The sequence below is a fragment of the Poecilia reticulata genome, linkage group LG13 (genome assembly GCF_000633615.1).
Source record: "Poecilia reticulata strain Guanapo linkage group LG13, Guppy_female_1.0+MT, whole genome shotgun sequence".
Classification (NCBI taxonomy): Eukaryota; Metazoa; Chordata; class Actinopteri; order Cyprinodontiformes; family Poeciliidae; genus Poecilia; species Poecilia reticulata.
In genome coordinates, this window is record NC_024343.1 from 16,699,380 (window position 1) to 16,720,152 (window position 20,773).

Here is a 20,773-nt window from a genome sequence, read left to right on the forward strand (position 1 = left end):
TCACTAAGCCAGATATATTTGTATTAATTCATATTTTGTAAATATTCCGAATAGCTGTAGCCTTACATGAAATATTTGGCATTTCCATGCTTTCAGTTCTCCTGGTTCTTCTTTGACCTCATTGTCAAGTCCATGGCTCATCATTTGGTCGACTCTGAAAAACTAAAGGTAAATTGTCACCGCCATCAAAAAAATATTTTTTAAAATTCGCCAATTAGTTAATCACGAGAGTTCAGGTTCATCTGATCATTTGCTGTGTCCACAGCTTCCGAGGCCCCAGCGTTTCCCCTCGTCCTACCTGAGCCGTGTGGAGACGCTGGTGGAGACGGTGTCCGAACACATTTTTTGGAAGTATAAAGATCTGGTGGAGGAAACCCGAAGCGCCAACTCAGCTGTGGCATCTTTTGTCAAGGTGAGCACAAACCGTGGGGGAAATTGCTGCTGCTCTGAATACTTTACAGCTTTATGGTTTTGAAGCAGTTAGCGTACAACATCAACCACACTAGAAGTGCACTGTAAAGTTTTAACCTGTGGATGCCGATTTAAGCAGATTTCCTATTTCACTTTAACATAAGGAGCTATACGAACCAAGCTGAAAGTACTTTTCTTTACCCGTTTTGTTATAGCAGCCAATCATTATTTCTTTAAGAAAGGAGGAATTGCATAGCACACGCTAATTATTGTAAAACTGGGTCTTACCATTATTTTAATGTCTCCATCTGAATTTTCTAGCAAACTTAGCTCCTCATCTTAACTTTAAGATTTTTCCAAAGGCTGCCGCCAACATTTCTGATTCCAGCATGTTGAAACAAACATGGCTGATCATCTTTTCTAAGTAACAGCGTCCCCCCACTATGAGTCTTGATGTCAGCACGGCCTGGTTGTGCTTAGAACGGGTATCCTAACTGTTAGAGAAAAATCAGGTTTTTGAGCTTGTGACCGGCTTGTCAGTGACCATTGCCAATGAAGCTGAAAAGGGTCTGATTCCGGTCACCAGTCGATTCCTTGGTGCATCTCTGTTCCTTACATATCGAATTCCCTTAACGTGACACGTGTTATCTTCAACCTTTGAGTTTTTGATGCGACTGTGTCTGTGTGTTTTGCAGCGCTGCTTTACACTGATGGACAGAGGCTTCACGTTTAAGCTGATAAGCAACTACATAAATATGATCACTGCTACAGACAGCAAGGTAACAAAAAAAATCTTGTAAGAGCAAATATTAAAAGCGCGGAGATAACTGGGAACGACTGTACGTGAAGACGTTTCCTTATTTTTCGGCAGGTTCTCTGCGAGCTAAAGTTTGAGTTCCTGAGGGAGGTGTGCAACCATGAGCACTATATTCCTCTCAGTCTGCCTCTCCCTTCTGCTCGCATCACTGGTAAGATTCCCTGCAGCTCACAGCCGCTTCTCGTTTATGCGGTTGAAGCCATTCACCGAGTAGATCTCATTTTCATTTATTTTTTTTTATGTCCATTAACATCAAGTCCATCTGTCCTTCTGTTTGTGCCGTTTTTCTGTCGTTTTATGTGACCATGTCAGATCATGCATCCCCAGAGCTGCAGAGCGCTCATGGTAAATATCTCCATTCAGTCCTTTTTACACTGTTGTCTGTCCTGTTTGTCTCCCCATCATTTTTTGTTCAGCGCATATAAAGCACACAATATATACAGTATTTTCACTAGAAATAGTTGCGCAGATCAGACATACGTACATTATGTACTGGAGGTGCTTGTTTCAAAAGGTTTATGTTATGCACATTCTTTATGTGGAAATTTGTCTGTTGCTTTATTTTTTTTTCTATTCTAATGTTTAATAGCAGAACTTGCACATGATCTTATTTTCATAAATTTTCTGTCTGTCTAATAATCTCTGAAAAGTAAATCAGATTTAACACTGAAACAGTCACTTTTCTCAGTAGTTTTTGTCATTTTCTTTTCCAAAAGTATTTCTTTGGTTAATTACTTGTTAATGACGATCGGAAGCGTCGCTGCTCTTACTTGGATACAGTTTTGGGGCCGCTCTGCTTTCCTCTAACTAAAGTGAGCAGCAGACTTCGTAAAGTAAAGAAGTTCTCAAACTAACTGAGGCCAATCAAACATTGTCACAAGCCTTTTTGCAACTCGGCTAATTTTCTAATTTCTATCTCGATTTAGTTTCAGTGCCTGAGTACAACCTGACTGGAGAGTTCTGCAGGAAGCACTTCCTCACAGGGCTGCTGCTCCGAGAGCTGGGATTGGCTCTCCAGGATGAGCAGGACCTGAGGCACCTAGCCTTGGCCACGCTGAAGACCTTGATGGCCAAGCACTCTTTGGATTCACGCTACGCCACCAAGGTAGATGCGCTCTGCTTTGAAGAAAACTCAAAAGGCATAAAAATGACTCATGAGCACACAGCAGAAATCGTTCAATTATGACTCATCCGTAGAAAAAATATTTACACACACACACACACACACACACACACACACACACACACACACACACACACACACACACACACACACACACACACACAAACGTAATTATTCATGACAGCTGCAACCAACGGTCAGGATTTCTTAATGAATGCTGGGAAGTTTCTAGATCAGATTAAGTCTGTAATCTGCCCTCGGATAAGCAGTGCCAACCACAACAAACGGTCTGGACCCTGACCGAGTCTCCTGAGGTCTGAGTCAAAACCCAATGTGTCACAAGAGGGGTAGGATGTGGAAAATGGGAAGGTTGTCATTTGAAAGAAATTTGCAGTTTTTTTTTTTCCTATTTCCTTTAAAAAGCCTAAAACATTAAACATTGTGTTAGCCATTCAAGTCATGTTAATATGAGAAAATAGGCTGTTTTTCTAAACCTAATATTGATTGTCTAATAATCTTCATGTGTTAATTCTTTTTCGCCGGGTGATTTTTATTTATTTTTTCTTCCAGGAGAAGCAGGCGAGAATCGCATCCCTCTATCTGCCTCTGTATGGACTGATTTTAGACAACATGCCTCGATTCTTCCTCAGGGACCTCTTCCCCATCTACTTCACGTCAAGTGACCAAGTAAGTCTGAGAGATCGACAATGTTTCTGAGTTCCTGCACACCTAGCTTGCACCGTTTATAAAAGTTTAGTTTATAAACGAAAGGACAGTAGAAGCTTTTCTCTAGGACAGATATGCAGCATTTATTCCCTAGACAATTGTTTTTTTTGTTTTTTTTCGTCGTTGTACAAGTGGGGATTTTCTCTGCATTTGCTTCAAAAAGTCTATCAAATGAATGATTAATGACCAGCTTCCACTTCTTTGAAGGTTCTGGTCAAATGTCAATAACCTTGACATATATATTCTATATATGTGCCCAAGGTTTGGAAATGCTTTAGTTTAGCCTAATTATTTAGCTTTTTTTGGTTTTTTCTGGTTTATATGTCATACTTTTCAAAAACAGGTTCCAGTTCTTCAAAGTCTGGACTGAATAAAACAAGACTTATTTAAAATTATTTGTGTTGATAATTAATTTTAGGTTTAGAAACACTGTGGACGACAAGCGTTTGATCTTTTTCTCTTTGCTTCTCTGCCTGCCCGCCTTGCAGGGCTCTCGAGATGACGTAAGCGTTAGCGGGGGAGTGGCGGGAGGGGTGACTCGCCACGGAAACTCTGTGGACGCCTCGTTTTCCAAAGAAGTGCTCAATTCAATTACAGGTACGCCAGTGCAGTATGCGCCTGTCTGCGTTGCGAGCCGACCTTCTGTAAAAAAAATATACGAATCGAGACAATGACGCCGATTCCCTCCCGTCCTCTTCCTGCTCCTCCTACCCTGCACCAGCTTTTTCATCCTTGGCGGTTGCTACGGGTAACCAGGCTGACTCCCGAGGTTCTCTGATCAGCGTGGACTCCAACCCTAGCAACAGTGACAGAAACAGTGAAAAGATGGATGGATGTGAGAAGGTGAGAGAGGGAACATTTGAGAGAGCCATTGTAATTTCCTTTTTGTTATGAAAAGCAGATTTTTCCTTTCTCAGATGGTGCAAAAAATTGTTTAGGTTATGTTTGTATTTGCATTTTTCTGTCCTCAATCCTCCAGAATAAATGTTAAAAATATTTATTTACTTATAGAGAAATATAGAAAAATGAGACGTTTTGAGCCTGTTATGAAAATAAATGCTGATATTTGTTCGTGTAAATGGACAGTGTACCTACAGAAGTCCGAATACTTTGTTTTGTTCAATTATTATTGTATTTAGTTTTTGTTGAGCAGGTAATCATAGAAAATATCACAGGAAAGTTGCATTTTTAATAATTTTTTAAAAAGATGTATTTTTGTTGTCCACCACTGCTTTGAACTTTGAACTCCATGCTGTAGATTATCTGATAAAGGTAGTTTCCTTAACATTGATTTAATATTTATGTAACTAACGCAAGTGCAAAATAATGGATACATTAAGTTGTTTTTTGTAGACTCATCACGATGTGTGTTCTAGGATTGGAAGCATTTAGTGAATAGTACTTCTTGGTTTTGATTTTTCAGTATTCTACCTCATGGTCCCTAATAAGAACCAGGCGGAAAATAGTCTGATTCAGATCTCTGGATGATTGATTTTTGCATTTTATAAAAAAATAAATAAAATTTCTGTCTTTTCTGTTACCTAAATAGCAATCGAAGGGGAGATGAAAAGGTCCATTATCACATTGCTGACAGATTATTTTTGACTAACTTTTTCTTTTGGTGTCTTTGTCTTAGTTTGCTCGTCCACAGTCTCTCATTGGTTATGGTTCTCGCTGTGACAAGCTGGACCAGGCAGAGACCAGAAGTCTCCTCATGTGCTTTCTACACATCATGAAGACGATATCTGAAGGCAAGAAATGTGTTTTTATTATTATTATTATTATTATTATTATTATTATTATTATTATTATTATTATTATTATTATTATTATTATATAACTAGGACAGGACAGCTCAGTTAATGACTCCGATAAATTGCAGTGGAAATCTTGAGATTTAAAATTTGCATTTCAACTAGACCTACTTAGTTTTTTCAAATTTTTATCCATTTAAAAAAAAAAATGGCACTGGTTTGTTGTATATCCCAAGTCCTGGGGTGAGTACAGATCAAGCATGATATTATAACCACTGACAGCTGAAGTAGATGCCTCCTATTATCTCTACATCCTGACATCAGTTTGTGGGTGGAATATATTAGGTAAATAAACATCGTTTACCCCGACTTGATGGGTTTCAAGGAGGAGAAAAGGCAAGCGTAAGGATTTGAGCAAATTTAACAAGAAACAAATTGTGATTGCTTAAAGACCCAAGAGAGCATCACTACCAAAAGTGGTCCAAGGAAGGAAGAATGTTGAACTGGAAACACTCTTCCAGTTGTGGCCAACCAAGATTCTTTGAAGCTTGCAGAACATACACTGCATTGCATTCAGCTGTCTATAGACATGCATAGTCACAGACCTGTCAGGGTCTGGATATGTGATTACCAAAACAGGACTGTACTGTACTTTGTGTACCTCTGGCACCAAAACGCTCCTCAGTCAAAATTAAAGTTACTCTGACACACACATGCCACCTATGTAAGCTTTGTTACAGACCTAGTACTGCCTTTTATGATTGTCACTCTCTGATAACTGTGGCCTTTTTTCAGCAGAATAATGCTGGTTTGATGAACGTAGAAAAAAAAAATCAAGGTGTTAACCTCCAAATTAGCCACATCTCTGAATGTTTTTGTTACCGGACATGGAGTCATGCGTGTCACGGTGACGGTGCATCATCTCAAATCTGTTAAAGTTGCAATACTTCCACAACATTTGGCTGTGTTTTCATTTTTGTTTCGGAATGTAGCATTGGTGAAACAATTTGACATTTTTTCCCGAAAAGCCTTGTGGGCGTTGACTCCTGAGCTGCATGAATAACTGAGTTAAAGCACTGATTTTACAAACAATACTCAGCTAATCAGAAATGTTTGTGACTTGATCAATTTTTTTTCCCCACTGTTTCCAGATGTGCTGGTATCCTACTGGCACCGGGCCATACACCAGGAGATCTCAGACTTCTTTAACATCCTGGAGTAAGACCTTTTAATTTCTTTTGTTGTTGTTGTTGTTGAAAGAGCAGTACCACAAGTCATATTCGGCTGATTATAAAAGTAACCTAAAGGCAATTCGAAAAAAATCAGAGACAGCCAAGGGTGGGAAAAAGGCAAATGAGAAGAAACATGGCCAGAAGGGAACAGATGAAAATAATGACACAGCAAGAGAAGAAAAACAGATTGTGATTTTAGTCCAAGATCCCAATCCACAGAGGAGTGCATTAAATTAACTTTCTATGCTTCCTGTTTGTGTCAGCATCTATGCTAGTTCGCATCCTGCACAATTTTCTCCGAGATACTTTCTTTTCCCCGTTTAACCTTTGAAACACAAGACATTTCCAAATGGGTGTTTTTTTTTGTTTTGTTTTTTTTTCCTCAGGCTTTGTCTTCAGCACTTCAGGTTTCTGGGGAAACGCCACATAGCCAGGTATGTCCATGTCTCTCTTTGCTTTCTTCTCAATTGATGTGTTGTTCACATGCTTTCTTCACAAAGCTACTGATATGGGGGGAAAAGAAAAAAAAAACCTATTACCTGCTGCAGCTGAGAGTTTCCACGCCCTCGACCACCTGATACATAATTCATATAATCATGGTTGCACACATGCATAAATGGAGCCGCGTTCAGACGTGTTGGAGCGCACGCGCAAATAAATTAATTGGGCACGGTCGGGCAGAAATACTAATATGTGCTTTGCATGCGTGTGCATGCTCGCGGATGAGCTTCGCTAGAAGAAGATGGATAAGGAGGGAAAAAGACGGAAAGAAGGGAGGGGGAGGGAGGTGAAACTCCTGGATCGTGCTGCGAGGAAAGAATCACTGCTGGATTTTGCGCTGTAGGAGTTGGAAAGCTCAGGATGGGGGTTGAGATGTGAGTGTCTGCTCTTGTTGGAGCAGAGCCACTGGCACTGCAAGACCCTTCCATCTTTTGGTTCCTTGCAGCTAATTAAATTAACCGTCTTTTTCCTTTCAGCAGTAGGACTCAGATGTGTAAGCCCTCCAAAAAACAACAACAACAACAAAAAAAAAAACTGAATGAACACACGGATTTTCTGTATGCGGAGGCTTTAACTGAATATGGATAGCTGGGAGACTGATAAAGGCTCTCGGTCGTGGCTAAGCTAGCTGCTTAACATTCGTCTGTAATACCAGGCCACGGGGGGATTCACCGCCGTACGCCTGTGCGTGTATCAGTGTCTGCCTTTCTAAGCGCCTGGCTGAGTCAGTGTGGGCACCGGTTGTAGGTCAGGAGGGGTGAAGTGCATGAGCAGTGTGTAGCCAGCCTGCAAGCCAGACAACAATACAGGCTTCAAGTCTTGGCACATTGTATTAAGTTGTCCAGAGGGGGGAGCTGTGTCCAGGTTTGACATTAAAATCCTTCCATAATTCTCACATAGTGCAAAATCCAGCAGTTATAAGAGATGCAGCAACAAGAATTTTGCAGCCAAACTCTAAACCTCCTAGTATTTTTGTAAAGCTTTGACCTACAGATGGATTTTTTTTTCTTAAGTTAAGCCTCATATAAGAAGTCATTCATTCTTTAGTTTCAAAGTGGATGTAACATTGTGACTTGTGCAGAAACAATCACTTTAAAACGCCGTTTTACTGGTCCTTCAAAGAAAGACAAAAATACGTATACCTTCTGTTGAGGCCAGCATTACTGAAACATCAGTTTCCATTTATACTCCAGAGTGTCGATCCTTCGCTCTGAGATTTCCAAGTGGTCGCCACCATTTCCAAATTCAACACGTTCTATAACAGACAGATGTTGGGACAGGAAACCAGAGCCTTTCTGTTATCTGCAGTCTTTCTCTCAACTTGAATGAATTTCAAACCCGTGAAGTCGTAGAAAGTGCAGTTTCCTTTCAAATAGCTTCGTCCATATCTTACCCTTATGCGTACCCAGACTTTATTTTGCACACCATATTGACAACTGAAAACTACCTCCAGTATCCCCTCTCCCCCTAATGTTCATATTTTGGAAAAGAATTGTTTGCTAAGTTATGCTTTCCTAAATAGTTTAGCTAACTCCCAGTCTGCATTATCACGACCCTACGCTGACCCTTGTACATAGCCAAGGGTCACCTTGGTTATCTACACTATCTGACACATTAATAAAGTATGTCACTGTTAAACATTGTACTGTAAACTGCATCGTATTGCATGTCTCCCCCCTGCTTTGTGCATGGTGACCATCCATGTTGCTGCACATGTATGATGTATTGCATCAATCGAGCACTTATCTGTGTTTACTTGATTGCTTCTCCTGTGTTGATTGTATAGTTATATGTATATATATTTTTTCTCACTGATGGTGCATGGAATCCTCTGTTCTGTGAATCCATCTGCAACATTTCCATATCCTTTTTTTTTTTTGTCTTACAAAGGCAGCAAGTGTTTACCTAGACAAACCTACGCTGAGGTCAGGTATCTGATTGCTGACGTTCAGCATGATCAAATCCACACGTTTTAATTCTGACGCTGATATTTGTATTACATTAATGCAAACTCTAACCTTTTGTTCATCACTTCAGTTCTGGTAGGATTATACTAATGGCAAACTAAAACAATTGATTTTCCATCTGGCTGACCTTCCCACTCTGTACGAGCTGAATTTCTTTTTTTCCCCCAACTCCAGCTGCTCTCTCATCCTATACCAAGGTCAATTTTTGCAGATCTTGAATGCTTTTTTTGCGTTTCGTTTTGCTTTGCTGGGGAAATAGAACACACACACATCGTGAGCCAGCTGCTATACCTGTGTAAGGCCACAAAAGAGCTAAAACCTCCCCGATGTGCATCTCGTTTACATGAAGGTCTTCGATTGATTATGCAAGCATGCAACAAGACGGCCATTAGCTTGCCACTCACAGTTAGGATCATGATGGGCATAATAAATAAAAAAAACATTGATTGCTTTAACTACAGTAACTAACGTTAGCTGTGATGTGGTTGGCTTGTGAACAGGAAGCTAGCAGCGGCAGTAAAGCTGGCCCAGGCAACCCAGGCCAATGGCACCCTGAAGGGCTCTAGCAACCCCTCCCAGTCCTCTCAACACTCGAGCCTCTTCCCACAATGGTAATCATCCTCCACCTCAGCCATGATGATGATGATGATGACGACGATGAGTTGAGATGAAGATGCTGAGTCTGAGTACTCTTGATATTAATGATGTCTGGTTAGCTTTAATAACAAGAATCCCTAGAAAATGCAACTATAGATGAAATTTACAAGTAGATAAAATAAAAAATAAAAAAAAATTTTGCTTTATGTATATTCATTTTTTTTTATATCACTGTGTTTCCATGCCACATATGGTAGCTGTGTTTTGAGCATGCCCCTCCTCATAGCTACTGACCGTCATGTGTTGTTACTATTTATTACGTCGCATAAAAGTGTCTTATTCTCTGTAGGTTAATTCCTGCAGCAACAGTTGTTTAATTTCTAAACCGCGCTCTTCGCTGTCGTCCCCAGGATGGCCTCTGGAGGGGAAGGCCACCGACACGCTCGCTCCCAGACCATGCCCATCATCAGGGGCAAGAACGCCCTCATGAACCCAAAGCTGCTGCAGATGATGGAAACGGGTAAAACACAAGACCGAGAGGATTGTAGCGCCGCCTTAGTTGGATTGACATTACAACCCACGCTCGATTCCGTTTGCAGATGGGAGCATCCAGGACGGCGACACGCTGAGTCCCACAGACATCGAGGCCAACCTGTCCACAGAGGTGGCTCTGACCGTGCTGGATGTACTAGAGCTCTTTGTTCACCATCATAAGGTCTGCATCACGCTGCACAGCCAAAACGACAGCCTGCGTATTTATCTTCTTTGTTTCTTGTTTAAGAATCAAATGGCGTTTTGTAACAAAACAGTCAAAAAAGTTGAATTGTGGTAACAAATGCTTAAACTATTTACTGTAAATGTATGTTGAATCCAGGAGGGATTGTGGTGTAAATTATGGCTTCGGCAGCTTATTACTTGATCTTTTACTGCCACCTGGTGGCAAGAAAAAGCAGTTTTGCACTTTCTGCACTTGAAAGGTCATGTCTGCATGGCTTTTTTGTTTTCACATACTTCATTAGTTGTCGGTGCAAGATTAAATCAGAATAGAAAGGATAAAACAAATTAAAGATAAAAGTAAACCAAGGAAGAAGTCCAAGTTTAAGAATTAGAGGACAGGACGAAAAAGGAATACAATTATCTTGAAACATACTTGATATTAGTTATTTTTCTTCTAATATCAAATGAGCTAAATAATATATGTTAAAACAGAGCCATAATTCACAGCTAAAATATTGAAAACAAGACAATAGTGGACTAATCAGAACCAATGTCAGTTATCGTTCCAGCCAGGAAACAAAAGTAATATTCAAATAAGAATCCTCATTTGAGCAGAAGTTATGACACGATGCAGTTTTTAAAGGATGATTTCGTTTGTTATGTGCGATTATATCACAAACCAACCTGGTTGTGCCCCCCTCCCCCCTCCCCCAGTAGAAAATATTGCTATCATGCAATGGGCCAACATTCAGTTATGGAATGTTGGCCCAGATTTATTTGAAGAATTTCTTTATCCAATCCCACTGAAGGGTATTTGAGCATGAACAGCTTGTTTAAACTCATGCTTTGGCACCTCAATCGGATCAAAGACTGGGCTCTGTCTAGGCCACTCCAAAATCCTTCTTTTTTTTTTAAGCTATTCAGACGTTGACTAGAGAAATAAAGCCAAAGAAATGTGGTTAAATACAGATTATTCATGGTTCAGTAATGGGGTGCAATATTTTTTCACAAAATGATGATTACGTTTAATTTTTGAAAATGTAATCATTTTTTTTATTAATTGGGTTTATTTTTCTTCCATCTTCCAAAGTTGCACTCTTTCTTTTTTTTTCCCCCACAAATCCATCATGTGTTGCTGTTATTTCAAACATTTTGTGTCATATTGGATTTCATCCCCCCACAAAATTTAAATATCTAAAGCGATATTGATTCCTATTATTAAATGTAACTACCACAATGACACACAGTTTCTCTTTTATTCCCCTTACTACATATAGAAGCAGTTGCTGCAGGACGAAGGGCAGAACACTTTGATGAAGAAGGTGCTGGACACCTACTTGCTCTTCTTTCAGATCAACCAGTCAACAGCGACCCTGCGCCACGTCTTTGCTGCGCTCAGGCTCTTTGTGCAGAAGGTCCAGCAAGCGTTCAAAAATGCATTCGAAGACTTCCGCTAGCTTTTCTCATGTGACGTTGGGTCTGACGGTCCTTTCGTTCTGCAGTTTCCCAGCGCGTTCTTCCAGGGTAAGGCAGACCTGTGTGGCTGTCTGTGCTATGAGATCCTAAAATGCTGTAACCATCGATCCAGCTCCACCCAGACGGAGGCGGCTGCCTTGCTCTATTTCTTCATGAGGCAAAACTTTGAGTTTACAAAAGGCAAATCAATCGTCCGCTCACATTTGCAGGTCGGTGATCCCCCCCCACCCCGCTTTTGATTCATGGTAATGGAAGTATACAAGGGTTCTTCCAGAGCCACGCTGAGCCTCTGTCTCCACTTCAGGTTATCAAAGCAGTGAGCCAGCTGATCGCAGATGCTGGAATTGGAGGCTCGAGGTTTCAACAATCCTTGGCCATCATTAACAACTTTGCCAACGGAGATGTGCCGCTCAAGGTAACGCAAGTTTAAGAGCTGTGTTGTGGTCATGTGGCTTTTGAGAATCATCAAGATTTTAAAGTGAGGAATGTTCTTCAAATTCCTTCAGAGCACACCGTTCCCTGCTGAGGTGAAGGATTTGACCAAACGGATCAGGACGGTCCTGATGGCCACGGCCCAAATGAAGGAGCATGAGAAAGACCCAGAAATGTTGGTGGACCTGCAGTACAGTCTGGCTAACTCCTACGCCAGCACGCCCGAGCTCCGACGCACCTGGCTGGAGAGCATGGCCAAGGTTCACGTCCGCAACGGGGACTTGTCTGAGGTCAGACATCTCAGATTTTCTTTGGCTGATCTCACCTCAGTGACTTTTGAAACACTTTCAATTTGGGACGTCTCGTTCAGAATTTTTTGTAATTTTACTGATATGGATCTGAGTCATTTAGGGAAAGGCATATGTCCTTACCTAACCTCAGTCTTATGCTTCATTAAAATAACTGCCACTTGTATTCTTGAAACCTTGGTACCTTTGAAGTGGAGTAACATACCAACCTAAATTTAATCAATATTAAGTGGTGTACATTAGTCTTACTATTGTGTTCCACTTAACTCACTAACCAATGGTGAAAATGACACAACAGTTTTTCCTGCTTGACATTACACTATAACAATGTACCATTTTGAGACTGCATTTATAAAGTCTTGGTCATGCCTGAGACCAAAAACCGTATATGTTAAGGTTTTTCAAAGTTACGGTTTGAGACGTCTAAAACTTCCATACATAATATTTTTGTTCTTTGATTTCAACTAAAGGAGATTTTTAGAACCTGTCCAAATTTATAAATCAAAAAACATCAGATTAATAGTCTGTATAACATAAATAATGTAACTGTAATGGTTAATGTGGCTTATTTTTTTTTTTCAGCAGCAGGAAAACCTGCTTTAAGAATTTTTATCACGCTATGTAGGTTTTGTTTTTTATTTTATGTTACTACCACGAAACAGCTGTCTTGCTCCTTCTCGCGAGGCTTTTATGCAGAGGGGTTAGCTTAAAAGCTAGGCACAGTTTACATGATTTTTCAGTTTCACTCATTTGCTACGTTGTTGTTTTATCCATTTTATTTATGCTTTGGAATGTTTTACTGCATGTATCACCTTCTGCCGTTCGATTTGACCTGAAAACTGCATTTGTTGACGTTTTCTTCTTAGGCTGCTATGTGCTACATCCACATCTCAGCCCTGATTGCTGAATCGCTGAAGAGGAGAGGTTAGTCCAAGCTTAAATTTAACAAGCTTTCTTTTGCAGCATGGTCTGTCTGTGTAACTTTGTGCCCAAAAATCTCTGCTTTTACGGAGCATCTATTTCTGTTCTTTTCTGCCTACATGATAAGTTCTGCTACTGTACTTACAGCTATATATACATATTTTAATCTGCAAACTGTTTTTCACATTTAATACAATCATTGAAGCTTTGAGACATAATTTCTTTCTAAAATAGTGGAATATGTGCACAGTGGCTTAGTGCAGATTGCTAATGATGTGAAGCTGATTTACTTTACTTGCACAGTTGTAGTGAAGATATTTAGCTCTGATTAACAGTCTCTTGGTTTCTTGTCAAACTCTAGGCTGATCTCTACACATTCTCATATGTTTCTTTGTCTCCACTCGCTCCTTTTGTCTGTGCATCCTCATACAAAGCCTGCATCTTTAGCCAAATGTGCCCGGCATCCATTTGCATGCGCTTCACTAACCCAGCCCATAGCTACTGTTGCTTAGCCGCTTTGTGAGTCTCGTCCTCAAGCATAGCAGATAAAACCAAGTGGACGCATATTTTTTTTATAAACCTGCTGCTCCTCCTCCCCTCCCACCAAACAGGCTACTGGAGAGCCGACAAAGCCGGAATGTCCTGTGTGTCCCCCGAAGAAAGCCCTGTCTTTAACTGTAGCTCCTTACTAACTTCCTCCCGAGATCAAGACAGTGAGTGTGAGCGCCTGGGGGCCTGCTGGGTTGGAGGGGCTGGGAGTTCACATAAGCTATTCTAACGTGTTGACGTTGAAAGAAGAGCTAGACGTAAACTATGTCAGGTGTTCGTTTTAGCATCTTCTCTCCTGTAGGTTGTATAATTTCCGTCCAGATTATAGGAATGAGCCTTTCAGCTTTGATGTCAGGTGTTTGAGGAAATAAAATGACAGTCAACACCAGTTTCGTTTGATAGGATACGTCACAATTTACACTGAATGATGTTAATTTTGTGCAAGGCGGCAAAAACGGATGCCTGATTACACATTGTATTTTACGCAGGTGCTTCACATTTTGTCCGTTTTATAAACGCAAATTTCAACTGGTTTTATTTGGGATTTTCATAAGACCCTAGAAAATACTTTAACGTTTGTGGTTCTTATCAAGAGAAAATGTGGAAAACGTTCAACGGCTTTGAAAAGCTTTGACTGACTTCAACACCATTAGCAGAACACCTAAGTGGGAAATCTGAAGATCTGCACTGCATATAATCTGAATTGCCCTAATGTCAGTTTTACCCGTCTGTCACTCTAGCTTCGTTCTCCATGGGCTGGGCAGCATTTATGTGCATTAGCCCCAATGTTAAGGAGGAAGGTGCTATGAAGGAAGATACAGGTACACAAGATACGCCATACACTGAGGTCAGTGTTCACTTTTACAAAAAACAAAAAAAACAAATCCATGATTATCATTTATGGATAATAGTAGTTTAGTATTTTAAAAATATATGTTGGATTATGCTTTTAGGACACTTTGGTGGAGCAGCTGGAGCTGTGTGTGGACTATCTGTGGAAATCTGAGCGATATGAGCTTATTGCAGACATAAACAAACCCGTGATCGCTGTTTTTGAGAAGAGGAGGGACTTCAAGGTAACGTTTACGGTCGTTATGCGATTCACTGTATTCTTAGCTACAGTCGGACTGCATTATTTAATGGAAATGAATCGGATTGCATACAGTTTTGAATACGTATTGGAAAAGTATTATAATTTAATGATATTTGTTGTGAATTGGTGCCATATAAATAACCGCCATATCTGTCTAAGTTTGTGTGCTACTCCGTGTTTTCCACAGAGGCTGTCGGAGCTGTACTACGACATTCATCGCTCGTATCTGAAGGTGACGGAGGTCGTGAACTCAGAAAAACGGCTCTTTGGACGCTATTACCGTGTGGCTTTTTACGGACAAGTGAGTGATGAGTAATGTGAATGAAGGCACACACCTGCTGACCAGGCTAATATAAACAGAATCGACTGTAAATACTCCGTGCTGGCTGGGAAAGTGTGGTTATGATTTCACGAGACGCTAATTGGGCGCCCAACGTCCGAAGCAGAGACTTGCCTCCACAGCTGCATTTACTGTGATTTAGGTATCATGCAAGTGTTACACTTTGCTTTGATTTGGAGTCAATCCTGAGCTCTAAATAGTGTCTGTTTACATAAAATTAGACAGCTAAAATTTTCTTTGTAGTCAGAATCCTTAATCTCTCTGTTTGCTCTTTTCTTTCCTGTTTATCATATTTTTAATCCAAGATTGCGGTAAGTCTCGAGTGCCCTCAAGTTTTCATTTCCCCTGGTGCTAATCATTCTTACCTCTCTTGTCCTTTTTACCAATAATAACATCTGCTGCTCTGACCCTTTGAAAGGTAGTGTGGCTCTTGTTGTGGTCCACTTTACTCCCCGTAACGCCTGACGATCAAGTTATTTTTCCCCCCCCCCACCTAAAAATTAAGACAGGTTGATGTCATGCACCCACATTCAACACATTCAGTAAACCTTACTCACCTTTGACATCTGTTCCCAGTGTTGCTTTGAAAACTATCTCCCCAGTCTTCCATCCGAAACTTTTAACAGACACGCTGACAGGACGGAGTGAAGTGCTTTAACACGATCACGTGTGTTTATTTGCAGCGTCGTTGACTCCAGAAATTTGAATGAAGAAAGCATTATGGTTTATCCATATTTCACTGATTAGTTATCTGCATGTGTGATTTTTAGGGCTTCTTTGAGGAGGAGGAGAGCAAAGAGTTCATCTATAAAGAGCCAAAGCTGACGGGTTTGTCTGAAATCTCCCAGAGATTACTCAAACTCTACTCTGACAAGTTCGGACCCGACAATGTGAAGATGATCCAGGACTCTAACAAGGTAATGGTAGAATGTTTCCTCAAACAGTTTATCTACTTGGTTTTATTACATGTGGATGTGATCTAGAAAAAATTGAGCAGCCTCAGCAAGTATTTGCACTGTTGGTAAAGATTTGTAAAATGCCCTCGTGTAAATTCTGTGCGTTGAGCTCTTTTCCCAAAGTTGCCCATATCTACAGTCACAGCGAGACAACAAAGGTCTGATGAGAAACCACTTTTATCTTGCCGCCGCACACAGTGAGCATGACTATAAGATATGACATGGCATTGATATTTAACAAGGCTCAAATATCAATGTGAGAGAAAGTCGGCAAAGAATTATTTCATATTTCATAAAGCTGGCTGAACACAACTGGAACAACCGCGATCTGGTCAAATGAAGCTAAGATTTCCTGGTAACAAACTCTCCATCTGTGGTCGGCATGAAGCAAATGATGAATGTGTAAAAAAAGAGCCTCAGGCCTAATGTTGAGCATGTTGGAGGATATGGGTATGTTTCTTTTACAAAGGTCCTGATAACATTAAAAGAGTATGTGGCATCATAAACTGTAAAACATCAGGAAAATGTTAATAAAACATGTCAGAATCTGTCGGTAAGCTAAAAAGGGGGTTGTTGTTTGATCTTCAAGTAGGATAAAGACCTTAAACACATGAACAAATTAACACTGGAGTAGTTTTCCAGACGCCTGTGCTGGGAGCTGCAGGAAATGGAGCACAAGAGCAGACCCAGGACTCTGGATGACGTAGAGTTAGTGCAAAGTGGAATGGTCAAACATTGAGAAATGTCGTAGGGGAAAGCCAGGTGGAGTCTTATCACTAAAGAGAGTTGAATCAAGTACTGACAGTAGGGTCCTGAAAATTTATCTCAGATAAAAAGATTTGGTTCAAAACATTCTCGCATCATACTGCAATAAAAAAAATTTTAAAAAATCAATGTTGTACTAATTTTTCATCTTTATTCGTTTTGCCAATAAGTTTCATCTTTATTAATTTTTTATTTTTTTTTCCCAAAGTTTCACAATTTGTGCCTAACATTCATTCAATGCAGGTAAATCCCAAAGACCTGGAATCCAAGTACGCCTACATTCAGGTGACATATGTAGTGCCCTACTTTGATGAGAAAGAGCAACAAGACAAAAGAACAGACTTTGAGAGACACCACAACATCAACCGCTTTGTGTTCGAGACTCCCTTCACCCTGTCGGGGAAGAAGCACGGAGATGTGGAGGAGCAATGCAAGAGACGCACCATACTGACCAGTTAGTATTTGTTTATCCGTTTGCATGTTTTCTGTTTTTATGCTTGATGGCTGCTTTATGCTCAGCAATCTTTAATTCCAATAGTGTGCATTGAATGAAAAGTTACTATGCCTGAAGTCTTAGTAAAACTTCCAAGTTTGTTAAACCTAAGATCCTTTTTTTTTCTTCCATTACATCTTGTTTCATTTTTTTTTCTAAACGTCTTTTCTAGCTTTGCAAACGAGAAGTTACACAAAATACTCGAGTCTTTTGGTGAATTTGGCTAATGTTTGATGTGACGCTTTTACATTTTTGCAGCAAGTTCCAGCTTTCCCTACCTAAAGAAGCGCATCCAGGTGGTGGAGCAGCAAAGCACGGAGATGAACCCAATCGAAGTTGCCATCGATGAGATGTCGCGTAAAGTTTCCGAGCTCAACCAGCTCTGCAACATGGAAGAGGTGGACATGATCCGGCTCCAGCTAAAACTTCAAGGCAGCGTTAGCGTCAAAGTAAGCGCTCCTCCAGAAAAAAATAAAAATAAAAAAAGATACAAATACGCCACTATTTGGTTTTATAGCTGCTGATTGGTCCTTCCTAGGTGAATGCAGGACCTATGGCTTATGCCAGAGCATTTTTGGAGGAGAAGAATGCAAAGAAATATCCCGACAACCAGGTCAAACTCCTAAAAGAGATTTTCAGGTAGGATTTTCCTGTTTTCTACTTCAGCTATAGTGAAAACAGGAGTCTAGAGCACATTTTTGAAACAATTGATTCATGGAAATGGTTAACTCTTTTGGGAAATGTCCTTTTATAGATAATTAAAAATCTGAAACCAAAGTTTGTCATAAACAAATCATGCTAGCAGCAGAAACTCTGCGTAGCATAGAGGTAGAGTGCTGCATACGCCAAGGCCCTGAATGCAGCCGTCCTGGGAAGCCGATTATTGATTCTGATAACTTTCCTGCATTTCTGCCATTTCCTGTTCTTTACAAAGGGTAAAGAAAATCTAAAAAGAAAAAAAAAATTGAAAGAAAATACTAGGATCAGCCATCATACTAGCATTAGCATGTTGCTATCAATAGCAATGCTATCTTTAATAGCATTGCTATTAGCATTGCATTGCTGTCTACATTAACACCAAATACTTTAGTATTTGGTGTTAATGTAGACAGAACCTGACTCTAGAAAAGTTCAGAATTTTGAAATCTAAAGCTTTGGTCTTAATCAACTATTTGGGATTAATAGTCGACAAGCACAAAATCACAACTATTATGAAATGCTAACTTTAACAAACATTCTAGTATTAGTATGTCTATTTTTCATTATCCACATTGTAGTCACAACAGGGATAAAATGCTAAAATTAGATAATTTTACACCTAAATAACATGCTACCCATATACGCTCATTTAAAACGATCATTTACTGACATGCCCACAAGTGAGCTACTCCTTGATTTGTCCTCTGCAGGCAGTTCGCAGAGGCCTGCGGTCAGGCTTTGGACGTGAATGAGCGCCTCATCAAGGAGGACCAGCTGGAGTACCAGGAGGAGATGAGGGCTCACTACCGGGACATGCTCACTGAGTTGTCGGGCATCATGAACGAACAGGTCTCACATCACAATGAGACGTAGCTCCACTGACTCTGTTACCATCTTGTGCCTGTTCTGAATAGGTTTCGCTTCTTTATTTGGATTGCATTTGCACTGCATCTTTTAATTTGCATTATTTATTTTTTTTATCAAACATTCTGCATTTTCATGGACTCCATGGACTTTTTTTGTTTGTTTGTTTGTTTGTTTAAACTGCAGCTTTTTCTGCCTTTTTTTTCCTCCTCCCAACTTTTGTAGCTTGACAAATTGCCTTCAGTGCCTCCTCTCTGTCCACTCCTAAAAACCGCTATGCCATGTCACCACTCATAAGCCGCCTCGCTTCATGCTTACTGAACTACCTGTCGAATCAGTCAAAGCGCTATTACGTCAAAACGCAGATTTTTCCTGTGCCAACTCCAGCTTTCTTTTCTTGCCCTTGTCTAGATTCCTCACACAAGACAACCAGGAACGGAGCGACACAGCACCTACTGAACAGCCAGAAATCCCTTGTGCCAGTTTGAGCCTCAGCGTTGCTCATTTGATTGTTTTTGATTGTGATCTTGCTTTTGCTGCTGCTTGGAGCGGCAGATTAGTGGAACTGTGACTGGCGTTTTTTTCTTTTTTCTTTTTTTTTTTTTTTAGAGAAAAGACAAGAAAAGAGAAGAAGAAGTGTGTAGACCGTGGTTGTGGTAGTCTGTAGTCCCATTGTTGAGTTTAGACTGTCTACAAAAGAGAGGCCAGGCTCCTGGACTGTTAGCTACTGTTTGTGTTGGTTTGGTACAGATTGTCCCGCCCCTGCCAGGCTGATTTAATATAAACTGACAGACGTACAATGTATTTGTTCACACACACACACACACACACACATGCGCCTTCTCTCCCAACGCCCCTTTGCCCTTTAGAATACGGTGACCTTACTGAGATGGAGGTGCATTTCTGGTGCACTGTTTTTTTACATTTTTGTTTACGTACGGAATCCCAATGTATTTCAAACTATCTAAAGAAGACTAATGTGAAAAATAACATCGGATTTGAACGCAGGTCCTAAGAATCCGAGGTATTACGCAGTAGGCCTCCAGCTACTTTCTGAATGTAGAGCAGCTCCACATTGCTACTTTGTATCGTTGAGACATTCTGAGCGGATATTGCCGTGCCAATTTTCAAACGGAAACCAGAAAAACAAACAACAACAACAAAAAAAGAAGAAACATGTTTTGTAACATTTTTTATAATTGAAATGGCATTGTTACCGTTATGATTTCATGTTTTAAATTGTAAATAAGAAGTATTACTATTTAAAAAAAAAATGTTTGAAATGTCTCCTTTTATAAAGTATACAGTATATTAATATTTGTTTAGCTGAATTTAAAACAAACAAACAAACAAAAAAAACAACTAAAGTTTTATGTATGAGATTTGAATAAAAATTTGTTAATGTTAAATTAAGTATGAGTGTTGATTCATTTCACTTCTGTCTTTATCTAAAATCTGGGTGATGCCGTGGCAGGATTCCTGTTGTTCATCCTGAAACTCATCTTGATACAAAACAGTCAATTTAATATTTATATGAACTTCAGTAATATTTAATAAGATACATCTTTTCAAATTAAATCTGTGCTTTATGCAAAATAATGCTGCTAATAATAATGTGACATCCTGTTCTAATACTGTCTTATTATCCATAAGTGCTAATGATTTTAAGGGAGCGCTGGCGTTTTTGCTGTTTCTCTTTTTAACTGGGAGCATTAGAGTTTTAATTAACCTTCTCATTATTCTCTTACATGCTGCTTTATGTTGCAATTGTCTGATACATTTTTAGCTGTTTTGTATTTTTGACAGGTATTATTTACAGTACATACACGGTTTGGCCCCTGTATGATGACTTTCTTACATTTGTATCCAGTTTAAACACCACATTAGACACGGTGAGGTTATTTTTCACTTTTTTTTTTTTCTTTTTAAACCTGATTATATTTCAAGCACAGTTAAGGTACAAATGAAACTCATTCTTTTTAACCTAATTTATTATATATTTTACAAATCCAAGTTCATTTTAAGAGTTATT

The 20,773-nt window shown here is 39.8% G+C and overlaps 1 protein-coding gene across 8 annotated transcripts in view; it reads left to right on the plus strand.

Moving 5' to 3' along the window:
* dock10 (dedicator of cytokinesis 10) overlaps positions 1-19,609 on the plus strand; it is a 67,777-nt gene extending 48,168 nt beyond the window's left edge. For 3 of the 8 annotated variants that reach the window (XM_017308311.1, XM_017308308.1, XM_017308312.1), the window contains exons 27-56: positions 97-168; positions 266-412; positions 1,107-1,190; positions 1,283-1,379; positions 1,541-1,573; positions 2,155-2,333; positions 2,922-3,038; positions 3,566-3,674; positions 3,799-3,920; positions 4,714-4,828; positions 5,983-6,049; positions 6,450-6,497; positions 9,032-9,142; positions 9,539-9,648; positions 9,728-9,843; positions 11,123-11,260; positions 11,348-11,530; positions 11,626-11,736; positions 11,828-12,043; positions 12,928-12,985; positions 13,594-13,701; positions 14,272-14,378; positions 14,485-14,607; positions 14,812-14,925; positions 15,735-15,881; positions 16,929-17,139; positions 17,437-17,627; positions 17,717-17,817; positions 18,588-18,726; positions 19,153-19,609. In XM_017308311.1, coding sequence (XP_017163800.1) covers positions 97-168; positions 266-412; positions 1,107-1,190; positions 1,283-1,379; positions 1,541-1,573; positions 2,155-2,333; positions 2,922-3,038; positions 3,566-3,674; positions 3,799-3,920; positions 4,714-4,828; positions 5,983-6,049; positions 6,450-6,497; positions 9,032-9,142; positions 9,539-9,648; positions 9,728-9,843; positions 11,123-11,260; positions 11,348-11,530; positions 11,626-11,736; positions 11,828-12,043; positions 12,928-12,985; positions 13,594-13,701; positions 14,272-14,378; positions 14,485-14,607; positions 14,812-14,925; positions 15,735-15,881; positions 16,929-17,139; positions 17,437-17,627; positions 17,717-17,817; positions 18,588-18,726; positions 19,153-19,200 — 3,522 coding nt within the window. In that variant the 3' untranslated portion in view covers positions 19,201-19,609. The remainder of the gene's footprint in view (positions 1-96; positions 169-265; positions 413-1,106; positions 1,191-1,282; positions 1,380-1,540; positions 1,574-2,154; positions 2,334-2,921; positions 3,039-3,565; positions 3,675-3,798; positions 3,921-4,713; positions 4,829-5,982; positions 6,050-6,449; positions 6,498-9,031; positions 9,143-9,538; positions 9,649-9,727; positions 9,844-11,122; positions 11,261-11,347; positions 11,531-11,625; positions 11,737-11,827; positions 12,044-12,927; positions 12,986-13,593; positions 13,702-14,271; positions 14,379-14,484; positions 14,608-14,811; positions 14,926-15,734; positions 15,882-16,928; positions 17,140-17,436; positions 17,628-17,716; positions 17,818-18,587; positions 18,727-19,152) is intronic. The other 5 variants (XM_017308309.1, XM_008425701.2, XM_017308313.1 and 2 more) reach the window with 5 other exon arrangements.
* Positions 19,610-20,773: the final 1,164 nt, after the last annotated feature.